This window comes from Ischnura elegans, chromosome 6 (assembly GCF_921293095.1).
Source record: "Ischnura elegans chromosome 6, ioIscEleg1.1, whole genome shotgun sequence".
Lineage (NCBI taxonomy): Eukaryota > Metazoa > Arthropoda > Insecta > Odonata > Coenagrionidae > Ischnura > Ischnura elegans.
Genome location: NC_060251.1, coordinates 114,423,717 through 114,442,791, shown reverse-complemented (window position 1 = coordinate 114,442,791; position 19,075 = coordinate 114,423,717). Strand labels below are relative to the sequence as shown.

The window sequence follows — 19,075 nt, the reverse complement described above, 5'->3', positions numbered from 1 at the left end:
CTCTTCAATCAAAGGAATGTGATAAGGGGGGACTTAGGTCTATTATTTTTCGTTTGAATGCAGAGATAACTCAGGATTGGTGACAGCTCAAACCATGTGAGTCGCCAGGGAGGGGGAAGAAAAATTCCTCCCAAAAGAAAATCGATAATACTTCATTCACCAGCAGTTGGAAATGGTCAGGCACAGTGTGCCCTTCTCGGTCTGCTCTAACAGCGCCCTTGGCTGAAACTACCCATTACATTTGATGGAATAGTTCCCTCTCCTTCGCTGCCACTATCACTGAGATGCTGTAAAAATATGACAATATCACTCTAATTCCTAGATTGCATGTAACATGTTAGCATTAACCCACCCAAATATGTACCTCTCACCAGTGGCGCAGCGAAGGATGGGGTTTTTGGGGGATAAACCCCCCCCCCCAGAGCTCAGAGAAATTTTTAAGTTTAATCCATTTTACTTAATTGGATTGATATTACTAATAGAATGGTGTAAGGATTAATAAAATATCCCTCAGAAAGTCGTAAAACTCAACATTTTGAACAATTTATCTTAAAATTCCGCAATTTATTAATCTCGCACCTACCGCTTATCCTGGCGGGTATTCCAGACCTCCACACACCCCGGTATTAGTTGCACCTTAACCCCCCCCCCCCAGTCTTAATTCCTCACTGCGCCCCTGCCTCTGATAGTTGCCAGGAATCATTTTCGCAGTCAATCTCATTTCGTTTGTTCGATAACTTCAGGTCAATTAGAGGCAATGATCAAAATCAAACTGTCACACAAATTAAGGATTATGCATTGCTCTTGTCAAAATTGGTACAGTTTCACATTCTTTCAACCACATTCACTCCTTTCATGAGTTGATTTTTGTGAACAATTTGGATCCTAACTTGAGTGGTATAAGCAGGCTTCGAAGTTAGCAAATTACTGCGTACTCCAAATATGATTTCAGAGGCAGCATTGTCTACCTCCATGGTCATTAAAAGAAAAATAATTAGATTTACAATTACTTGATCATTTTCTCACAATCAGTCAATGGCTTTCGTGGCAAAGTAATGATCAGCTTCCGTCTCTTTCACAAGCAGCTAATCTTTGTTGATCAGGCATTCCCAGCCAACACTGGATGCATAATCTAGTTCTTTGAAATATTCATTAGAACATAATAGCCCACAACACAAGTGGACAAAGCATTTCATAGAGCTACTACTGAAGGATATTAGGGTAAATTTTTAAAATTTTCTTATTCAAGGCAACCTCATCGGTATTACACACTTATTTTGAAGTTTGATTGACCTTGGTATCATCACTAAAAAAATTCAATTGATTGTGAGACCAGCCAGACCCAGAAATTAAGGGATACTAGAAAAATTATGTTTCTCATGTTATTGGGGCCCCTTTGAGGCTTTCCGGAGGTAGAGACCAAAGGAAAACTTCACAAGTATGCATGATGAATAAATACCAGAGAGACGGTTCTTGAGAGCTGATACAAAAATATGAAAGAAATGTATAACAAATATAGTGCCTCCTACTGTCATAGCAGAGATAGGAGAGTTGAGTAGTACCACTATCAGTAAAACACAGATTAGATTGTTGTTATGGTGTTAGTACGTGACGGATGAGGGTAAAAATATTCACAGCATAAAAGTAAACACAAAAGTCATGACTACAACTGAAATGCACACTGTTATTTCACATCACTTTATTCTGATAGCCGCTGGAACAGAACATATATAACACATGTCTTCTTTTGCATCCTATTCCACCAATAAGGGGACAACAGGCACAGCAAATTCAGAAGTTAAAGTTCATGATTAGGATTAATTATGTTACATGGGTGTCAAAGTCATACTGAAACTGTTCATATCAACCTCCCGCATTCATAGCGTACAAACAACTTCAGAAGTGGATATGGGCTTTGGCAAAGCACACGCCCCCGAAGACACTTCCTTTACTCACGAGTCAATAACACACATTCAGTAACTTCATCACTTTAATTTTGTGGGGGGCAATGATACATCTACTCCATTGGGACTTCAGCATTGTCTATTCCATTGCTGTCCACTTCAATCTCAGTGGAGTTAACTCCACGTCCAGCATGATTGAAGAGCCTGTCCTTGACCATCTGGGCCATCAGCCCGTGGATAATCTCGATGGTGGTTTTGCAAGAGTCCCTGGTCGCTTTGGCCAACTTGTCTTCCGTCCTCCGCTCGTGGGGATCTGAAGCAGTCCCTGCCCCACTCCCAGAGCTTCCGCCCAGCATGAATCCACCACCACCACTGACAATGCCGCCACCCCCACCACCACCACCTCCTCGACCAAGGGCTGCCTCCGACTGCTCCAGCTTGTCAGAGAGGTCAAAAATTTGACCCGTAGTGTAGTCTGCATTCTGAAGTTATGAAAAGAATAGTATTAGACCCACGAGAAAAAAGCATGGTCATATTCATCGTCCTTCTATGAAGAAGCAAGTACAGCAGACCATCACTTTCTGATATTAACCCTAAGATGCCCTAGGTGCCAGTAATGAGATCAATAATTTGCAATCACTTGATCATTCTGTTAGTCAATGGATTTTGTGGCAAGGCAATGATCGGCTTCTGTCTCTGTTGGAAGCATCTACATATGCATCTCTGTTGATAAGGCATTACCAGCCAATACTGGAGTATCATCTGGTTATGTAACGTATGTATGTTTTTATTTATTTTTATTTTTTATTCCCAAACCTCCTAATACATCTCTCATAGGCCATTTTAAATCGGGGCATTCACCAAATTCAACAATGAAACGTACACAACAACCATGCCCTGGATATGGGAACTTACCCAAGCAGGACTCGAACCCGCGACCTCATGTTTGGCAGGCGAGGACTTTACCCCGCTGCCACCAAGGCTGGCAGTATGTGCCAAGGTGCTCAAAAATACCCTACAGCAATGTTATTTTCATAATAGAATGATCTTTAGGTGAAAGTAAACATGAAACTCAGCAGTAGGGGGGGGGGGGGTGAAGTGGGGTTATCTTCTAGTTATCGTTAGGTCTGCACTCACTCATAAATTATTTTAATATTCAAGTAAATATGTATCCTTTTCTAAGTCAGAAGTTGCCCATCCACAAAGTAGTCAAACATATGTATTGCCCTTAAAAAGTCTTCAGTGAGGTTGATCAGAAAATCGTTAATAAACCTATGGATTAAATTAGCAGACATTGGCTATTCCACATATTTTCATTGCATCCAACTAGTTTTGCAGCAAATTCAAGTTAGTCCTAAGGGAGCCCTTTTGCAGAAAACACTGTAGAAAAATAGAAGTCTGTGTACTGGTAAAAATCAGATATTCTTGTTTTGTAAATTGAGTGTTTAAGTTCTTCTCAAACTGAAAGAATGCAGGTTTTTATTTCCCACTGATTCCATAGCAAGTAAACTCCTTAACCCTTAGACTGGTATAAATACAGCTTGATGCAAGAAAGATAAATGGAAAAAAATCTTCCAACAACAGTACCAATATGTACTGTATATCACTTGGTATAAAGTTTATTGCTTTAATAACTTGATTATATGGAAGAGTTTTGCAAGTTATGTCCCTGTGAATGCAACTAGCAATATTCTGGGGATTTTCATCATCCCAAGAGCTCCATAATTAAATTGGATTTAAATAGCTGAATTAGGTGAAAGTAAACTTTCTGTGATTGCGATTCAATGTCTTTTTCATGGAATCACAAACACACATTACGAATTTTTGTACAAAAATTTCAACCCTAATGAATTAGCAAATTTAAAGATCTTAAAATATATGTGATCCCTGGAAGTTAATATAACCATTAAATTAAAATAGTAATGTACAAAAGAGATGCTCTACTTTCTACAATGAAAGGCTGCGTCTAAATCCTGATTGTTAGTTTCATTGCTTTTCAAATTCAACCAAGGCCATCACAAAAAACTGCAGAGAAAGGAATAGAGCTCACTACATGGTGTACTATGGAGTCATTGCCCTTCGATGTGACATGACAATAGAGTGCATTGCTAGAGTACATATGATTGCAATCATTTGATCAATTTATATGGATCTATATGGCCAATTTATTGCATGACCTAAAATTATAGTAACATTGCATCAATCACATTCTCAATTCAAAGAAAGCAAAAGCACATTATACAGAGATAAAGGGCATATAATACTTTGACTGAGAAAGCGTACTCACTGGTGGATTGAATGTTATCTGGGGAATCCATTTGGAGTGACTTATAAGTGTTGACTTACCGTAACACCATGACAACTTGCATATGCAATGAGCATATGAGATCCAACACAGGAATGAACTTAATGAAATACGAAGAAAAGCTGCGTGGTTCATCAAAAAATGCTAATGGTGTACAGAAAGCATTACACAGTTCATCGAATTAGGCTGGGAGCTGCTAGAGACTCGTAGGCTGTGGGCTAGGCTTAGATTGCTTGAGCAATTGAGAATGGAAATCTTTCACAGTGACACAGAGAACATCAACCATTAGAACCCCACCATATTTTCAGGTCCAACCGAGACAATAAGTAGGAGAGATATTTTGCCGAATGGATAGATCATAGAATTTATTAATCACCAATCAATAAAGGATTTTCATAAATACTAAGCGGAACTTTGCCAGAGCATTTCCTTTTTATTTGCTAGTGGCTGTCTTAACATCCCCACCACATAACTATAGAGATGGCTTGTGAGGTAGTACGTAGATGTAATAATAGGGTGGTTTCTTATTTTTTTTAATTGCCTAAATCGAAAGATTATTACTCCTGGAGCACGTATTTCACGCTTTTAGATTTTTAAATGACAATATCTATTTTTCGCGATAAAATGGAAAGTGAAAAATTTCAAGCGCTTGAAAACACTACGGCTAAGTATGAATGCTGGGAAAAGCCTGTTTGACATTATTCTGGTTCCGGCTTCTGCGGTGTGAGGACACCTTGGTGCGAGACTATGAGCGCTGCTGCGATGCAGGCTGCTAGCAGGTAGCGCTTGGCTTAAATAAGGATTATTAATACCCTATCAAACGAAGGAAACTTTCCAACCATAAGCAATTTTAATAGGTGATTATCATGAAATGTTTCCCAGAGTTCCATGCCACATGCATGCATTGGTAATCTCAGACGATGTAAAACTCCTGACTACTTGTATAGAAACTAGGTCTTTGTGACGTCACGTGGAGTGGCATCGTATGGGCGCCAATTTGGCCTTCTTCAAATGAGGTTAAAATTGACGACTTACATTCGTCCAAACTGGGATTTCTAAAACCAAATAATTTATATATTATGAATACACTAACGGTGGGTAATGTATTGCAGTCAATGCCTTTCGTTTTCTTTGATGAAGGAAGCTACCCTATTCCCTTAATAATGTTGGCTTCCCATTTTGTGGATCTGGGTTCCAACTCCAGTGGTGGCGTACATCTTTAGCAGAACGCCTGGGCCCTGCTTGGGTGCTTTGTGGATTGCATTTTAAGCGAAACAACCCGTCCATTGGATGAGAAATTAAGCTGCAGTCCCCCTGGTGCCTTTTGCTGTGAGCGGTCTAATGCGGATGTCGGGTTTCCCTCCACCCTTACTTTCCTGCCCTTCCCTCACACAGCAAATGACCTCAGCTTATCTCAGGTTTATGTCATCTCCTCTAAATACCATACTTTTGACAGGTAGATATCTACGTTTCAGCACCAGAACTCGCTCTTGTGTTACACAAGTTTAAAGTTAGTGAGCAGTCAGGATATTCTTTTCTCTGTGCTTTAACAGAAGACCATTTTTCTGCCATACATCATACACATTTATATGTAATTTTAGCAGATTAAGGTGTCATGTTATTGATAAAAATGAAATCCAGTAGAAGCCTAAAGAAGCAATGAAAAGTTATACGATAGTTCACGGGTGAAAACACAAAACTTACAGTGATAAGTGATGATGATGACAGTGTATTAACCCAATACTTATTCCAAAGAGAATCTAAAAGTCTTCTATCCAATGATGACTTGAAGTAAGAAACCTCCAATGAGTAGTATTGCTTGCAATGCACACCAAAATCTTCAATTTTATTTAAGGGTATAGTTTGATACTCTGACGGTTCTTCATTAGGTGGTTTATAGCCCTAAAAAAACATGAAAAGTATGAATAACAAACCAGCAAGCAAAAAATAACTTCATTCGTAAATATCAAATGACATAACACTTAAAATGATGGTAAGCCCACCTTTGGATAGGTCCTAAATGCACCAAGACACACTTTTCCAGCAGATATTGTTCTAACTGGATCAATCACAATAGCTACAAATGGTTCCTACAGACATAGAATAATTATAATTATTTTAGTATATATAGGAAAAATGAAAAAAATGACATCACAACATTTATTCCCAATAATATTATGCATGGAAAAAACTGGCAAGAAATTCAAACAACATTGTCAATAATTACCTGAAAATTCTGATTCAACATCTGAGTCGATACATCAATGCCTGATAACCAGCAGCCATAGCCAGGGTGACTGTGGTACCAGCCAATAGCATTTTCTAACCTTCCAACCTGGAAATATAATGAATAAAACTTAACCCGTTCAGACTCGTCATCCAATATATTGGATATGCATTTTCAGCCAACTTTCGTACACCAATTACAATTTCTGGATACCCTAAGGACTCTATGATCAAGGTAATGGATAATGGCAAGATACAAGCTGCTAGTTTTTTAAAATATTTTGTAAAATTACACAGGAAAAAAAATGGAGTGAAAGTCAGGAAAACTGAAAATGGAAAGTTGAAAATGTACTGAATTAATTTAAGTATACCGGGACTAGCCACGGTGATAACTTTACGGAGTCATACGCAATGCACAAATTGTGCGAAAAATCCACAGAGAAAAAAATCATTCGTCTTGACCAGGATACGATTCTCTTCATTTGACCCTTGATTTCCAGAAATTGAGGAATCCGGGTTCGAATCCTGGTCAAGGCGAATGATTTTTCCCTCTGTGGATTTTTCACACAATTTGTACAGAATTAGTCCTCTGAAGAAAATTAAAAGCCTGTAATGAGATGAAAACCCTGCACACATCTTTGCATTGATAAGGAGACCCCTGTATCGTAGCACAGTGGCCTACATCTACGTATTATCCAGCAAGACCCCTACAGAGGTGTTTGGCTGGGGAAATACTTTTAGTAGAGCGCTTAGTAGTCTAGTGGGTAGTTCAGTAGACAGAGTGCTTGGCTGCTGAGGGAAGGGTCCTGGTTTCAAATCATAGGTGAAGCCTTCAGACACTCCTAAACAAAATCCTCAAAGTGCAAGGTAACCCAGAGAAAGTAACTAGCCCCCCCACCCTCACCTATCCACACCAGCCCTTGGGTTGAATCACAAAGTGAGTGATGGACACCACCTATTATTATTATTTCATATCATTATTTATTGGACATGAAAATACTTAAGTGTGCCACTCCTTGTCATACACATTTATACAAACTTAAGAGTAAAGATATACGTACACTTCAATATGAAAGTAATAGGGATTAATCACAGAAATTTAAGTCAAATTTGTCAAATGCATAGATTTCCTCAACAGAATGAAAGACCTTATTTTATGAACCAGGCATGAATTACATATTCAAATTTAGAGAGACTGACATGATCTGCCTCAGGAGGTATACTGTTAAATAGACAGAGCTTAACAATGCTAACAGACAAGTACATGAAATGACTCAGTAAACATGACCTCTGTCGCAAGTGTGCCACAATGTGAACCTGTGACGTCAACACCTTGTTTGCTAAAAACCCATACCAAAGTTTGCTCCGCGAAGATGGCTTGGTGGTGTAACTGGCAAACATGCTTGACGAACAATCAGGAAATTTGGGTTTGAACGCCAGCTAAGTAAAATATTTTTTCATGGCGAACTTCATCCCTGGTGCTAATGATGTTAACAGAACTGCAGGTTTTGGATAGCCGGCATTAGGATACCTCAAGACTACCCCTCTATCATACCTTGAGTAAGGCTAACTACTCACTTGTTTTGCTGCTTCTATATAAGCTGTCATGTATTCATATGCCTGAGCTTGAGCATTTACTCGAGTCTCTGTTCCTTCCACAGGCAAGGCAAAAGAATCCATCACAATCATAGCAGATGCATCAACTTTTCCAAGCAATAATCCCATCACCTAAAGAAACGAAATACACATTAAAAACCAACTCAAGAGGAATGAACTCGCTTGGGGTTACTACGACTTACCAACAAATTAAGGAAATGAAGCAGTCAGTGGCAATCAATATTTTGGGGCAGGATAATTGAACAATTAAGCTGATCATGAGTGACCAATCGTTTAATCATGGCATAGGATGTCTGATGCAGCTATGGTGGTAGGAACGACTAGCAAAGTAACGGTACGCCACAATACATGGCGAAGTTTCCAGGCAATATTACTTAATTGAAAGACAATAAACAGACCAATAACAAGAATTTCAACAAGCTTCACAGGAAAACTGCCAACGTCAATGTAAATCATCTACAAAAATTACGATGACTTAGACATCAGAATTCAGAATCATAAGCGAAATTAAGCTATGAAAATAATTAATAAGTAGAAAAGATTCTTTGAGAAAAGCGACAAGCTAAGAATTAAGCTCACCATAATTAAGTATAATAAGAGCTCGACCGGATAACTTAACAATGCATACACATCACCACCAATTAGAACACAAAAAATGAATAATAACGGTATAACAGCTCTCTTACTTCTAATGAACCTCCGGCTCTGGCGTGCATTACCATCTTCAAGAGGGCTAGAGCAGATATCCTAATATCCTTAAAGAAGTGGGGGCTGCATAAAAGAGAGCATAAATAAAAGAAGAACTCATCGTTATCAGATACACTATTTAGATAATTGAACTTCAATCGTTGGAAAATACACGTATAGCATTAAGACAAGAGAAAATGGCTTAGTTGTCAACATTACTCTTTCTCCCATGGTTTCGCAGCCAGGATATCCATTTGCTGCTTCTTGTCGTAGCGGTAAATTTCATCAACACTGCTGATTGTTTCGATACTGTTGGACATTTCCCATGTTTTTTGAGCGATGGTTGTTTGGCTGTCAATGGATGTTGATGCCTCCATCATTGGCTCTGTGGTCTCCTGCGAACGCGTCGTAGAATATTAATGCTGCCTAGGTAGGATATTTCCTTGCTAACCGTTTGGATAACCTATAAACTATAAATGTATGGTTCAAGACTCAATGAAATTCACTTGCTTTCTCGTGCATTATGAGAACAATCAATTTCTTCACTCGGCAATCTTCCTGCAAGGACGAAGTTTGTGCGCAGCTTGCTGTGCTTTGTTTTGAAAGTTGACATGAGGATTCCGCAGATTAATGAGAATGAGTCATGGCCGAATTTAAACCTTGAAACTTGTCGCATATTTTTTTTTGAATTGAGTAATTAAACATATTCGTTTCGGTGGGTGTGCATCGTTTCACATCTGATCATATGGTATGTCAAAATTCTGTTCATATGTTGTGATAGTGTGATCAAGTTTGTCGGGAGTAGTGTCAAGCTGTCGTTGAAACTGTCGTTATAGCATTGTTTGTTTGAGACGGTTTAAGATATGAATTTTTTCGGGAAATCTCCTACGCCCAAAGGTTGGTAAAAATTAAATCGAGTGCACGTGCATGTTTTTCGTTTTTGATCTTTGAATCAGTTGCTGATGTGGTATTTTCATATTTTATTACAGAACAACTGAGAGAAAATGACAGGGCCCTCAGGAAAGTCGGACGGGATATTGAACGGGATAAAAGAGAGCTGGAAAGAGAAGAAAAGAAATTGGTGAGGTTTTATCCCTAAGGATACGGTTAATTTGGAATCCAGTTGCTGCCACCCTTATTTGTAGTTTGCTTTAGCTTGCACTTCTCCGATTACCTAAGTTGAGAATATTACCAGTCAATGTAATCGTTGGATTGATCATGTGGATGTGCATTAATATGACGCATTATTTGCTCTCGAAAAACTGTGTGTAGTAGTGAATACGTAGTTAAATGGCTTTGTTATATTTCCATAATTAATATTCCGGTTAATGACGTTCAAGTATTGGTTTGGAATTTCTATCTAACATCTCCTATTTTCACGTCTCTTGTTATTTATATAATTTTAGTATCTTATTAAAGGGCATGGATTCATTGCCTCATTTTTGGAACTTACCTAGGAGTTAATCGTGGAATTTTATCCGGTATAATATATAGTTGTTTGGTTTCTTATACAACTCTGAGTAGTTCATGATGGAATTAAGTGATTCATAATATTCCACCCTTCTGCAATCGATCGTTTACAGTTTCAATCTATTCACGTCATCATCAAAAGGGCATTATTACCTAGAAGTATGGTGTTCATTTCATCATGAAAATTTTTTAGAAAGGTTACATCACCTATAGAGGGATATAATTTACCTGTGCAACTTTTGGCAAAAGTTTAACATTCAAATGCTGTTGTCTATGCTGAAGACATCGGTAATATTACACTCAATGGTGACCTGGCTGCTTGTAAATTTTGTGCTCCTGAGTACTCTTGCAATGAAACTACATAGGGGAGTGACTGCATTGTGGCCGACTCATGTGCTGTTATTTATTCTTTCTCTTGAAAGCTCCAGATTGCTGATCCAGCTCCAGGAATTATGTAAAAATGTAATTGTGGCACAATGACTGAATAGGATACAAATTTAAATATCATAAATAATATATGTACATACTTGGAAGGTAATTTGACCTACAGCGAACTAAAGTGAACTACTAGAATAGAAGGAATGAAGTAGCATATGCGATTATGGGGTGGCATATCTATAGGGAGGCTACGAGCCCCCCCCCCCCCTCCCAATTGGGTCGAAACATACACTATATAAAATCGAAATTTTTGGAGGTTATCACTCTGCATGAAAGTATTTAGTTATATTTTCTGGTAAATCTACTTACTACAGTATTTACTCGTAGAAGCCATGCACCTTTTTTCCGGAAATGCCGGTCAGGGTTCCCACTCAACCATGAAAACCTTAAAACCGTGTATAAGCCGGGAATTTTGTCTAATGTGAAAAAAAACCTGGAAATAGCTGTGAATCTCGTCATAAACCTTAGAAATCCCTCAAACTCGATTGTAGAACTACGATAGACAGATTAAAAGAAAAATCGATGCTTCGATCATGTTTCAAGGCTGAGTCACGTGCAGACACTGTCCACGCATTTATCTGCACATGTGTATTCGAAGAGCAATTATTAATTGGTATGTGTGCCATGACAGCTCATTGACCTTAAGCCTGCGATTGGAAGACGTTAACCCTGCAAAAAAACAGGCACTTTTCCACTTCCCTGCACCCTGCTCTCTCCATTTTCCCACTCACACCCTTCACCCGGATCTGAATTTTGCTAACGATAGGTGACATCATAAGAGATAGCACTTTCATTGCTGCGTTTGCATTCAAGGCATCTGTTGCGTTTGTTACATTTTTAGTTAAGGTGTGGCCAATGATTGTTATGTGATCAATATTTCTGCCTAAAATGCCTTGAATACAAACCGTGAATTTGATGACATTTATTCTGTGAAAACCTGAAAAAAGCGTGAATTTTATAATATAGTTAGAGTGGGAACCCTGCCGGTGAAAAAAGCAGGGTGCGTTGCTGACAGGAATCCCCAAAATTATATTAGACCGCTAAAAGCACTAAGAAGTATTTTTCCTCGTGAGCCGGCCCAAAATTGAGGGTGTGTAGGATACACTAGGGCACAGCTTACATGAGTGAATACGGTAATTGAAATTAAAATACAAATTAGTTTTACATTTAGGGCCTACTTTATATGCTGTTGGCATGTTACAATAGGGTGGTTTTCTGTTTTTTTTTTTTTTTTTAAATTGCCCATATAGAAAGATTATTACTCCTGTAGTGAGTATTTCACGCTTTTAGATTTTTAAATGACGATATCTATTTTTCGCGATTAAACGAATAGTGAAAATTATCAAGCGCGTGAAAATGCTATGGTTAAGTATGAATGCTGGGAAAAGCCCGTTTGATGTCATTCTGGTTCCGGCTGCCACCGTGTGAGGCCACCTTTGTGCAAGGCTATGAGCGCTGATATGATGCAGGCTGCTAGCAGGTAGCCCTTGGCTTAAATAAGGATTATTAATGCCCTATCAAACGAAGGAAACTTTCCGACCATAGGCAATTTTAATTAGTGATTATTAAGAAATGTTTCCCTGAGTTCCATGCCACATGCATGCATTGGTAATCTCAGACGATGTAACACTCCTGACTACTTGTATAGCATCTAGGTCCATGTGACGTCACGTGGAGTGGCATCGCATGGGCACCAATCTGGTCTTTTTCAAATGAAGTTAAAATTGACGATTAATATTGGTCTAAACTGGGATTTCTAAAAACCGAATAATTTATATATTATGATTACACTAATGTTGGGTAACAAATCGCAATCAATGCCTTTCGTTTTCTTTGATGAAGGAAACCACCCCATTGGGAGTGGTATTTGCTATTGCGTGACTTCGTGATCATTTGTCTGGTTTCATGTACTTGAATTTATCCGGTTCTACGTAATATGAATATTTGTTGTATCTGGGAAATCCCAAATTTCCTAAATCCCTGAACTGGGGGTCTGGGAATTCCAGAGAACCCAGTTTGTGTTGTGACTCTAGTCGACGTGACTAGGGTCTTTCGTACTTAGCAGGGAATACTATCCGTCCTTGTGTAATGAAACAGCAGTTTTCATGTGCGCCATATTCTTTTACTAGACTGGGAGAGAAACAAGTGACGAATACAGGTGCTTACAAGACAAGCCACTCAAGGCGCTGGCATAAATGAGTGGCTGACGTGGCGGTAAACATAAAACACAAGCAAACATACAGCAGTTTGCCCCTCCTTAGTCCAAGCCTAGATCTGCCGCTATGATTATGTGCTAGGAATACTTCACTTTTCCCTTTATTTTTGGTCCCATTTTGATTTTAAACCACTGCCGTATTGTACCAGAGATGTGGTTCTCTCACTTTACCCAAATTTGATATCAATGTCTATTTTGTAGGAATTAGAAATTAAGAAAATGGCAGCCCAAGGGAATCGAGAAGGATGCACAGTTTTAGCCAAGCAGTTAGTCCAGCTGAGGAAACAAAAGACTAGGATGATGACCGCCACCAGCAAGGTAAGATTCGAATTAAATTGGTGACATAGCTCTACAGTCTTTGATGTGAAAATGAAAAATTGTACCAATGGCTCTTAAAATAGAACTTGTGGTTGCCACCATCCAAGATTACGACCTGGTTGGCTTGTGGGAACCAGTACCAGGTGACCACGGGGAACAACGTCAACGAGCGGATGATATTGCAAGCGAATACGTATTGTATGCTTTAAAATTGTTTAGGTTGACACACCTAAAAGACGAGAATCTTCGTCATCCGTCCGGAACGTTCGGGAAAAAAATGACGAGAATTCTCGCCATCCGTACTCAACATGTTAATCAGAAAAATTCGACGCTCACTCACTAACACGCAAACAAAACACTCTCACAGACATGCGCCGGGAGAATAAGATCGAAAAGAGAACTGTGTGAAAGATCCACAGAGAAAAAATCATCCACCTTGACTGGGATTCGAACCCAGATCCCCCGATTTCCGGTCGAGTGCTTCAGCCAGTTAAGCTACGGAGGCATCATTCTTCCCTGTGGATATTTTTGGACACTACCGGACAAGGTGTTGCTGGACTGCTGAGCATAGGAAATGAGTGAGTGGTTTCGAATCCTAGTCAAGGCGGATGATTTTTTCTCTGTGGATCTTTCGCACGATTGTGCATTGTGGGTGACTCCTGTATAAGTTATCATCGTGGCTAGTCCCAGTATACTTTAAACCTGAAAAGAGAATGGTCAAGGAGCAAAGGAAAAAAAGGATTTATTACCTAACAGTATTGCAAATACACGTATTTCAACCAAAGAGAGGCCCTTATTACATAACATGCGGAAGGAAGTAAGGTTTTCACAACAACTCAGGGTTGAAGTGGTGAAGAAGCAAAGACATCGCAGGTATATCTAGAGATGGGAAGTTGGGGCAGATAGGAGACGGGCGGATGGAAGGCCAAAGACCGAAGACTTGGTCAATAAAACAGCTCATGCAATACATTTTCTATTACCTCAAGGTGAAGACAATACTAAATGAATTGGAACCGATGTTGCAGTGAAATTAAAGTATTTGTGGGAAATTGCGTGTAACTTTCACTCACGACAGAAATTTCACTTCACAACAGGTTGTAAACATTTGGTGTGATCTTCAGGTATTTATGTAATTGAAACAGGGAAAGTAAAATTAAAATATTTTTGGTCAATTGTAAGTGACTTCTAAATTGCTAATAATTAATAATTCCACCAGATTGAGCCTGAAGCAACCTTCCATATGACCGAAAGCGTCTTCGATTTTGATGTGAAATTGAATGCAATGGAATCCATTTTTACCTCAGGTCAAGTCAGTGGGGATGCATGCTAAGACAATGCACGCCAATACCAAGTTGGCGGAGGCAATGGGGACGACTGCAAAAACCATGGGGAACATGAATAAGATTATGAAACCAGAACAGGTTGCCAGGGACATGCAGAACTTTTCAAGAGTTGCTATGAAAATGGATATGACTGATGAAATGAGTGAGTTCTTCCATAATTTTTTTATATTGGTGATATTGAGTTCAAACAAATCTTTGATTGGAATTCATTGCTCAGACTTCCAGCTGAAGTAAATTTTACAAATATGAAAATTTATGTATGTTTTTATCACGGGGATTTTTTTCACATTTATTTTGTAAATAATTGTGTTTTTGAAAGCTCAATTCATATCTATTTTTATTATTTGAATTAAAGTTTTAAACATTTTATGAATTATGAACCATCCTGAATGATATTTTCAAACAATTGTCATGAGTATTAAAATTTTAAGTCACATATGTGTTGATATCATCATTATAATAACTCGTTAAGACGCTCATTTCTTCTGAGCATTGTGAATAGTTTTTGTTTTCAGTTTCTACAGATCAAATAAATTTCAGTTTCGTTTCCATTTTATTTGTTGTTAAATTCAAAATATTTCTTCCTATTACAGTTAATGATACACTGGATGACATTATGGCGGAATCTGGAGATGAAGAGGAAAGTGACCAGATTGTTACTCAGGTCCTAGATGAAATTGGCATTGAAATATCTGGAAAGGTAATGTCTAAATTTTGAGTGGTATATGGTACTATGTTAAAGCTCTATTTTTGTCAACTTAGTCCTCCCCTTTTGTGCAAATCTCTGGGAGAAAAGCACTGGACTATTATACTTGCATAACTGTGAGATATTTCTCCCAAAAATGTTTAGAGATTGTATTTGGAGGAATACTATATTTTGCACCAAATTTCTTGCTATGAACATCAATTATATCCTTGACTATGTGATAAAACAATTATTTTTGTCTTAAAAACTATGTATATATTTGCGTATGTATTCTTTTGATCTGAATCCTAGATGATATTATTTGATAAAATTAAAGCTCTAGTAATAATGCTCTATCAATGAGTGCTTGTTTATGTTGGTTTTCTTAATCTTAAGGATCTTTTTTTTCACTTTTAATCCTAATAAATTTTTCTGGTTCTTTTAGTTATCCGAAGCCCGATTACCGCCTGGTGAAAGGGCTGGGAAAGAGAAGGGCACCACTGATGAAGACTTGGAAGCTCAGCTGGCAAGGTTGACATCATGAGGATAAGGTGTTCATTCGTAAGTTAATCTATTCTGCTTCTTAAATTGAAATTTATTGTGTGGCTCTTTTTTTCTGGTTTTATGAATGAATACTTAATTACCCTACTGTCAATTATCTTAATTAATCTTAACTTATAAACAGTGTTTTATTTAAGACTCATGCTCATAAATCATGAGCTGGACATTTCAATTTAAAAGCAAACTCTGATTATCGCATTCCCTCAGTCATCATTTATGTAATTGCTCCTCCCACATGCCTACACAAGTTCACTGGGACACTATATCCTCAATTGCAGAATTCTCCATCCCTTACATCCATATTGCATTCATAATTTTTCATCATCCCAGGCAAATCATTAAATGATTTTATTAGTATATATAAGTGTTCAGGATTTATATGCTTTAATACAACTGTCTCTAGTTTCTGCTTTTCTTCTTCCGATAGTTCCTCCGTTTTTGCAACACTTTCTGCGGCATCTTGTTACGGCTTGCATTATTCCTTTTCTCCTCCCCTCCTGCCATTCTTCATCTCTGCTGATGCTTAAGCTATGGTGTTGTCCTTGTGGATCTCTCATCTAGAGGCTGAGCCAGAACACCCTGCCGAATTAATTCACAGAGAATTAATAATACGAGTACAGCCATGTTATCGCTGCTAAAAAGTACACGAACTGGCAAAGAATGCTCTCATTGAGACCGGGAAGCACTCTTAAATAACAGAATAACTGCATAAATGATAATATATGGTTTGTTTTACGTAAATTATGAACATTGTAAGACATTTGAGTGGAAGTTCGGGTTATCCACGTTTTCTGATTATTTGTGCTGTATCTCCCCATCATTAGCCCAGGTAATCGGGATTGTACTGTATACATAATACATTAGTGGAAGGGGAACAACTGCTCACTTCCTCGTCAGCATCCTTGCGTATTTCATGCCATTCCAACAACACACTTGGCCAGTGGCGTAGCCAGGGGGATTTAATGGAGGTCCGAACTCCCCCAAAATACAAAAACACTTTGCTTCATAAAAGAAAACCAAACATTGAAAAATCATGAATTTACAAAAGATTTCTTTGACAAATGAAGTTTTTTTTGATTGTGAAAAGTGTAAAATTAGTTTAAAACCCTCTCCTTAGTACCCTGTTTTTAAAAAATTTCCCCCCTGATTTTGGACCCCCCCCCTAACGATTCTTGGCTAAATTCCTGGCTACCCCACTGTATTTGGCTCTAAGTTTAAGGTTGCCAGTGTATGGGTCTGTTGGAAGTTTTTTTTTTGCTTTCAGGATAAAAGAATGGACGATGCAGTTGTAGACAGAGTAGGCAGATTATTATTCCTGAGGTTGAATTATTATTTAAGTATTCCACTGATTTAGGTAGGTTTTCATGGAGTTAAAGAATTATTCTGGCAGTCTCGCCTCCCTGCATGGACTTCCCCCTTCCATTTGCACTGAGCCCTACTCCCTTTTATTCTATATAAAAATTCTCTTTCATTCTCTCCCTCTTTTACCCAACGTTCTACTCTCCAACATTGTTTTCAACATCCCCTCCCCGCTTAGTACTTGCTCCATCCATACCTCCTGTCTCATCCATATCTCATCCAGAAACTTCCTCTCTTTGCCCACCATGCCCAGCACTTTGTCCTTCCTCCTCCTCTCCGTCTACTACGCCTTCTCGATTCTTCTCCACACCCACACCATGAAAACCTCCACTCTTCTCTCGTCCTCCTTCATAAGTGTTCATATTTGTGCACTGCTTAGAGTTACACTCCAGATCAGACTCTTCAGTAGCCTTCTCTTCATAGTCTGACATTGCGATCCTCTCATAAGCTCCTTCCTGTTCATGAATGCCTCCTTTGTTTATGAAATTCTCTTCCTGATGACCTCTGTGCTGTTTCCGTTTTCCTCTAATGTGCTGCCCAAATAGTTGCATTATTTGAAGTTGACTTGCTCAAATTTTTGCTCACCAACTTTTATCTTGAGACTCACATTCTTAGCTCACAATGCTTTACAGAACCGCGTAACCTTGATCTGCTTGTGATTAATCTTCATGCCCTACTCCCCTCAATGCTTGTACAGAGTAGAGCTGGAAAAGACCAGGTATAGGTGTCGATGCAATAAAAAGGAAGCAAGCGTAAGGGTTAGATATGGTTGATGCAGTAACATCAACATTTCTGAATATCATTAAACAAAACACCACCATTTCTGTTCATCGAAATCAGCAATATCATTGTATCATTCACTCTAATGAGCCTTTTCTCCTTTTTCCAGAATGATGGCTTTTTGAGAAGTTGAGACTGGTTGTGCTGTATAGGAAGCTGTTTTGCTGATAGCTGGAGTTTGGTTTGTGGTTGTATATAATCTGCCTCTCAAATCTCATGATGGAGTTTACTGAGCAAATGATGGAGTAAAAATGTTTGTCAGTTGTTACCATTTCTAGCCAAATTGCACATGAAATGAATTACATTAACATTGCACTTGTCATATGCCATGCGTTATAATTTTTATCCTGTGGTGATTTGGTGCTCCTGAGCCTTATGCCATTTTATATTAAGATATTTTCCTTCCTGTCATTGGCATCGAGTTTATTGGATGTTATTGTGTATACTATTAACACATCCAGTATTTTTTTAATGAAGGCATTATTTTAAATGGAATGCTTGTAGGAATGTTGGAGTTTGATCAGTATCTCATTACTTTGTAATTATATAAGTATTCAATTTTATTAAATACATATGTGTTGTTTTCAATGCTTGCTTTGTATCATTTGAATAGTTTAATGAAGAAGAGAAGAATGCTGGTTGCAACAATTTCCTCATTTCTCCTCAAGCCTTTCTTCTGCATCAGTCCTTTAGTGAAATATCACAAGCAAGCTTAGTAATGCAAACTGAGGTCAAGTAAAATACTCTCTTTGTAATGTTATAAACCATTTGTCTACATGTTTGCTGAAATAAAACTTCTAAAATTTATCGTTACTGTTGGTCATGATGGGGTGCCTCTATGCATTATCTAGATCTGATCATTCCTTTGAGGATTCTTATTGATTTTTAATGGGTGGAATCATTACAGAAGCTCTTAAGATTGGAGGAAAAATTAATAGGGTCAGGAATGTGGTAAAAAATGGAAAATGGTGCTTTTTGATTCATAATTCAGCTCATCTGCGTCTGTTGTGGTAGTATCACTAATCATTTCTGAATCAGAGGATATTTAAATTCCTTTTGGATCATCGAAAATTAAAAGTCCACATGGTGTTGTAGAAATGAGTTTACAGCACCGAACTGTATTTTATTTATCCAGCATGTGTTTACTATTTTAAGGTAGCTGTCCAT

The 19,075-nt window shown here is 38.2% G+C and overlaps 2 protein-coding genes across 3 annotated transcripts; one reads left to right on the top strand and one right to left on the bottom strand.

The window, feature by feature from the left end:
* Nucleotides 1-1,682: 1,682 nt before the first annotated feature.
* LOC124161522 (COP9 signalosome complex subunit 5) lies at nt 1,683-9,346 on the bottom strand. Its single transcript, XM_046537875.1, has 8 exons — nt 9,250-9,346; nt 8,959-9,134; nt 8,739-8,823; nt 8,014-8,163; nt 6,437-6,544; nt 6,213-6,299; nt 5,914-6,111; nt 1,683-2,386 (listed from the first exon to the last, which is right to left on the bottom strand). Exons 1-8 carry the CDS (start codon nt 9,259-9,261, stop codon nt 2,018-2,020), a joined length of 1,185 nt encoding a protein of 394 aa, XP_046393831.1. The 5' UTR covers nt 9,262-9,346; the 3' UTR covers nt 1,683-2,017.
* Nucleotides 9,347-9,367: 21 nt separating this feature from the next.
* Nucleotides 9,368-18,715, top strand: LOC124161523 (charged multivesicular body protein 2b-B). 2 transcript variants are annotated; one of them, XM_046537877.1, is made up of 7 exons: nt 9,368-9,636; nt 9,729-9,820; nt 13,064-13,180; nt 14,485-14,665; nt 15,117-15,223; nt 15,654-15,754; nt 18,018-18,715. In XM_046537877.1, exons 1-6 carry the CDS (start codon nt 9,603-9,605, stop codon nt 15,750-15,752), a joined length of 630 nt encoding a protein of 209 aa, XP_046393833.1. In that variant the 5' UTR covers nt 9,368-9,602; the 3' UTR covers nt 15,753-15,754; nt 18,018-18,715. The 2 variants fall into 2 exon arrangements, with proteins under 2 accessions (XP_046393833.1, XP_046393832.1); XM_046537876.1 differs by having other exon boundaries at nt 9,369-9,636; nt 15,654-15,769.
* The last annotated feature ends 360 nt before the right edge of the window (nt 18,716-19,075 follow it).

Bases quoted from the DNA above. Each gene is read 5' to 3' on its own strand.
- LOC124161522 (XM_046537875.1), bottom strand. The intron at 6,300-6,436 runs GTAATTATTGAC...CTATGTCTGTAG, and splicing joins TGTTGAATCAGAATTTTCAG to GAACCATTTGTAGCTATTGT. The intron at 6,112-6,212 runs GTGGGCTTACCA...ATGTTTTTTTAG, and splicing joins CATTTAGGACCTATCCAAAG to GGCTATAAACCACCTAATGA.
- LOC124161523 (XM_046537877.1), top strand. From the start codon at position 9,603: ATGAATTTTTTCGGGAAATCTCCTACGCCCAAAG. The intron at 13,181-14,484 runs GTAAGATTCGAA...TTTTTACCTCAG, and splicing joins TGATGACCGCCACCAGCAAG to GTCAAGTCAGTGGGGATGCA. The intron at 14,666-15,116 runs GTGAGTTCTTCC...TTCCTATTACAG, and splicing joins GGATATGACTGATGAAATGA to TTAATGATACACTGGATGAC.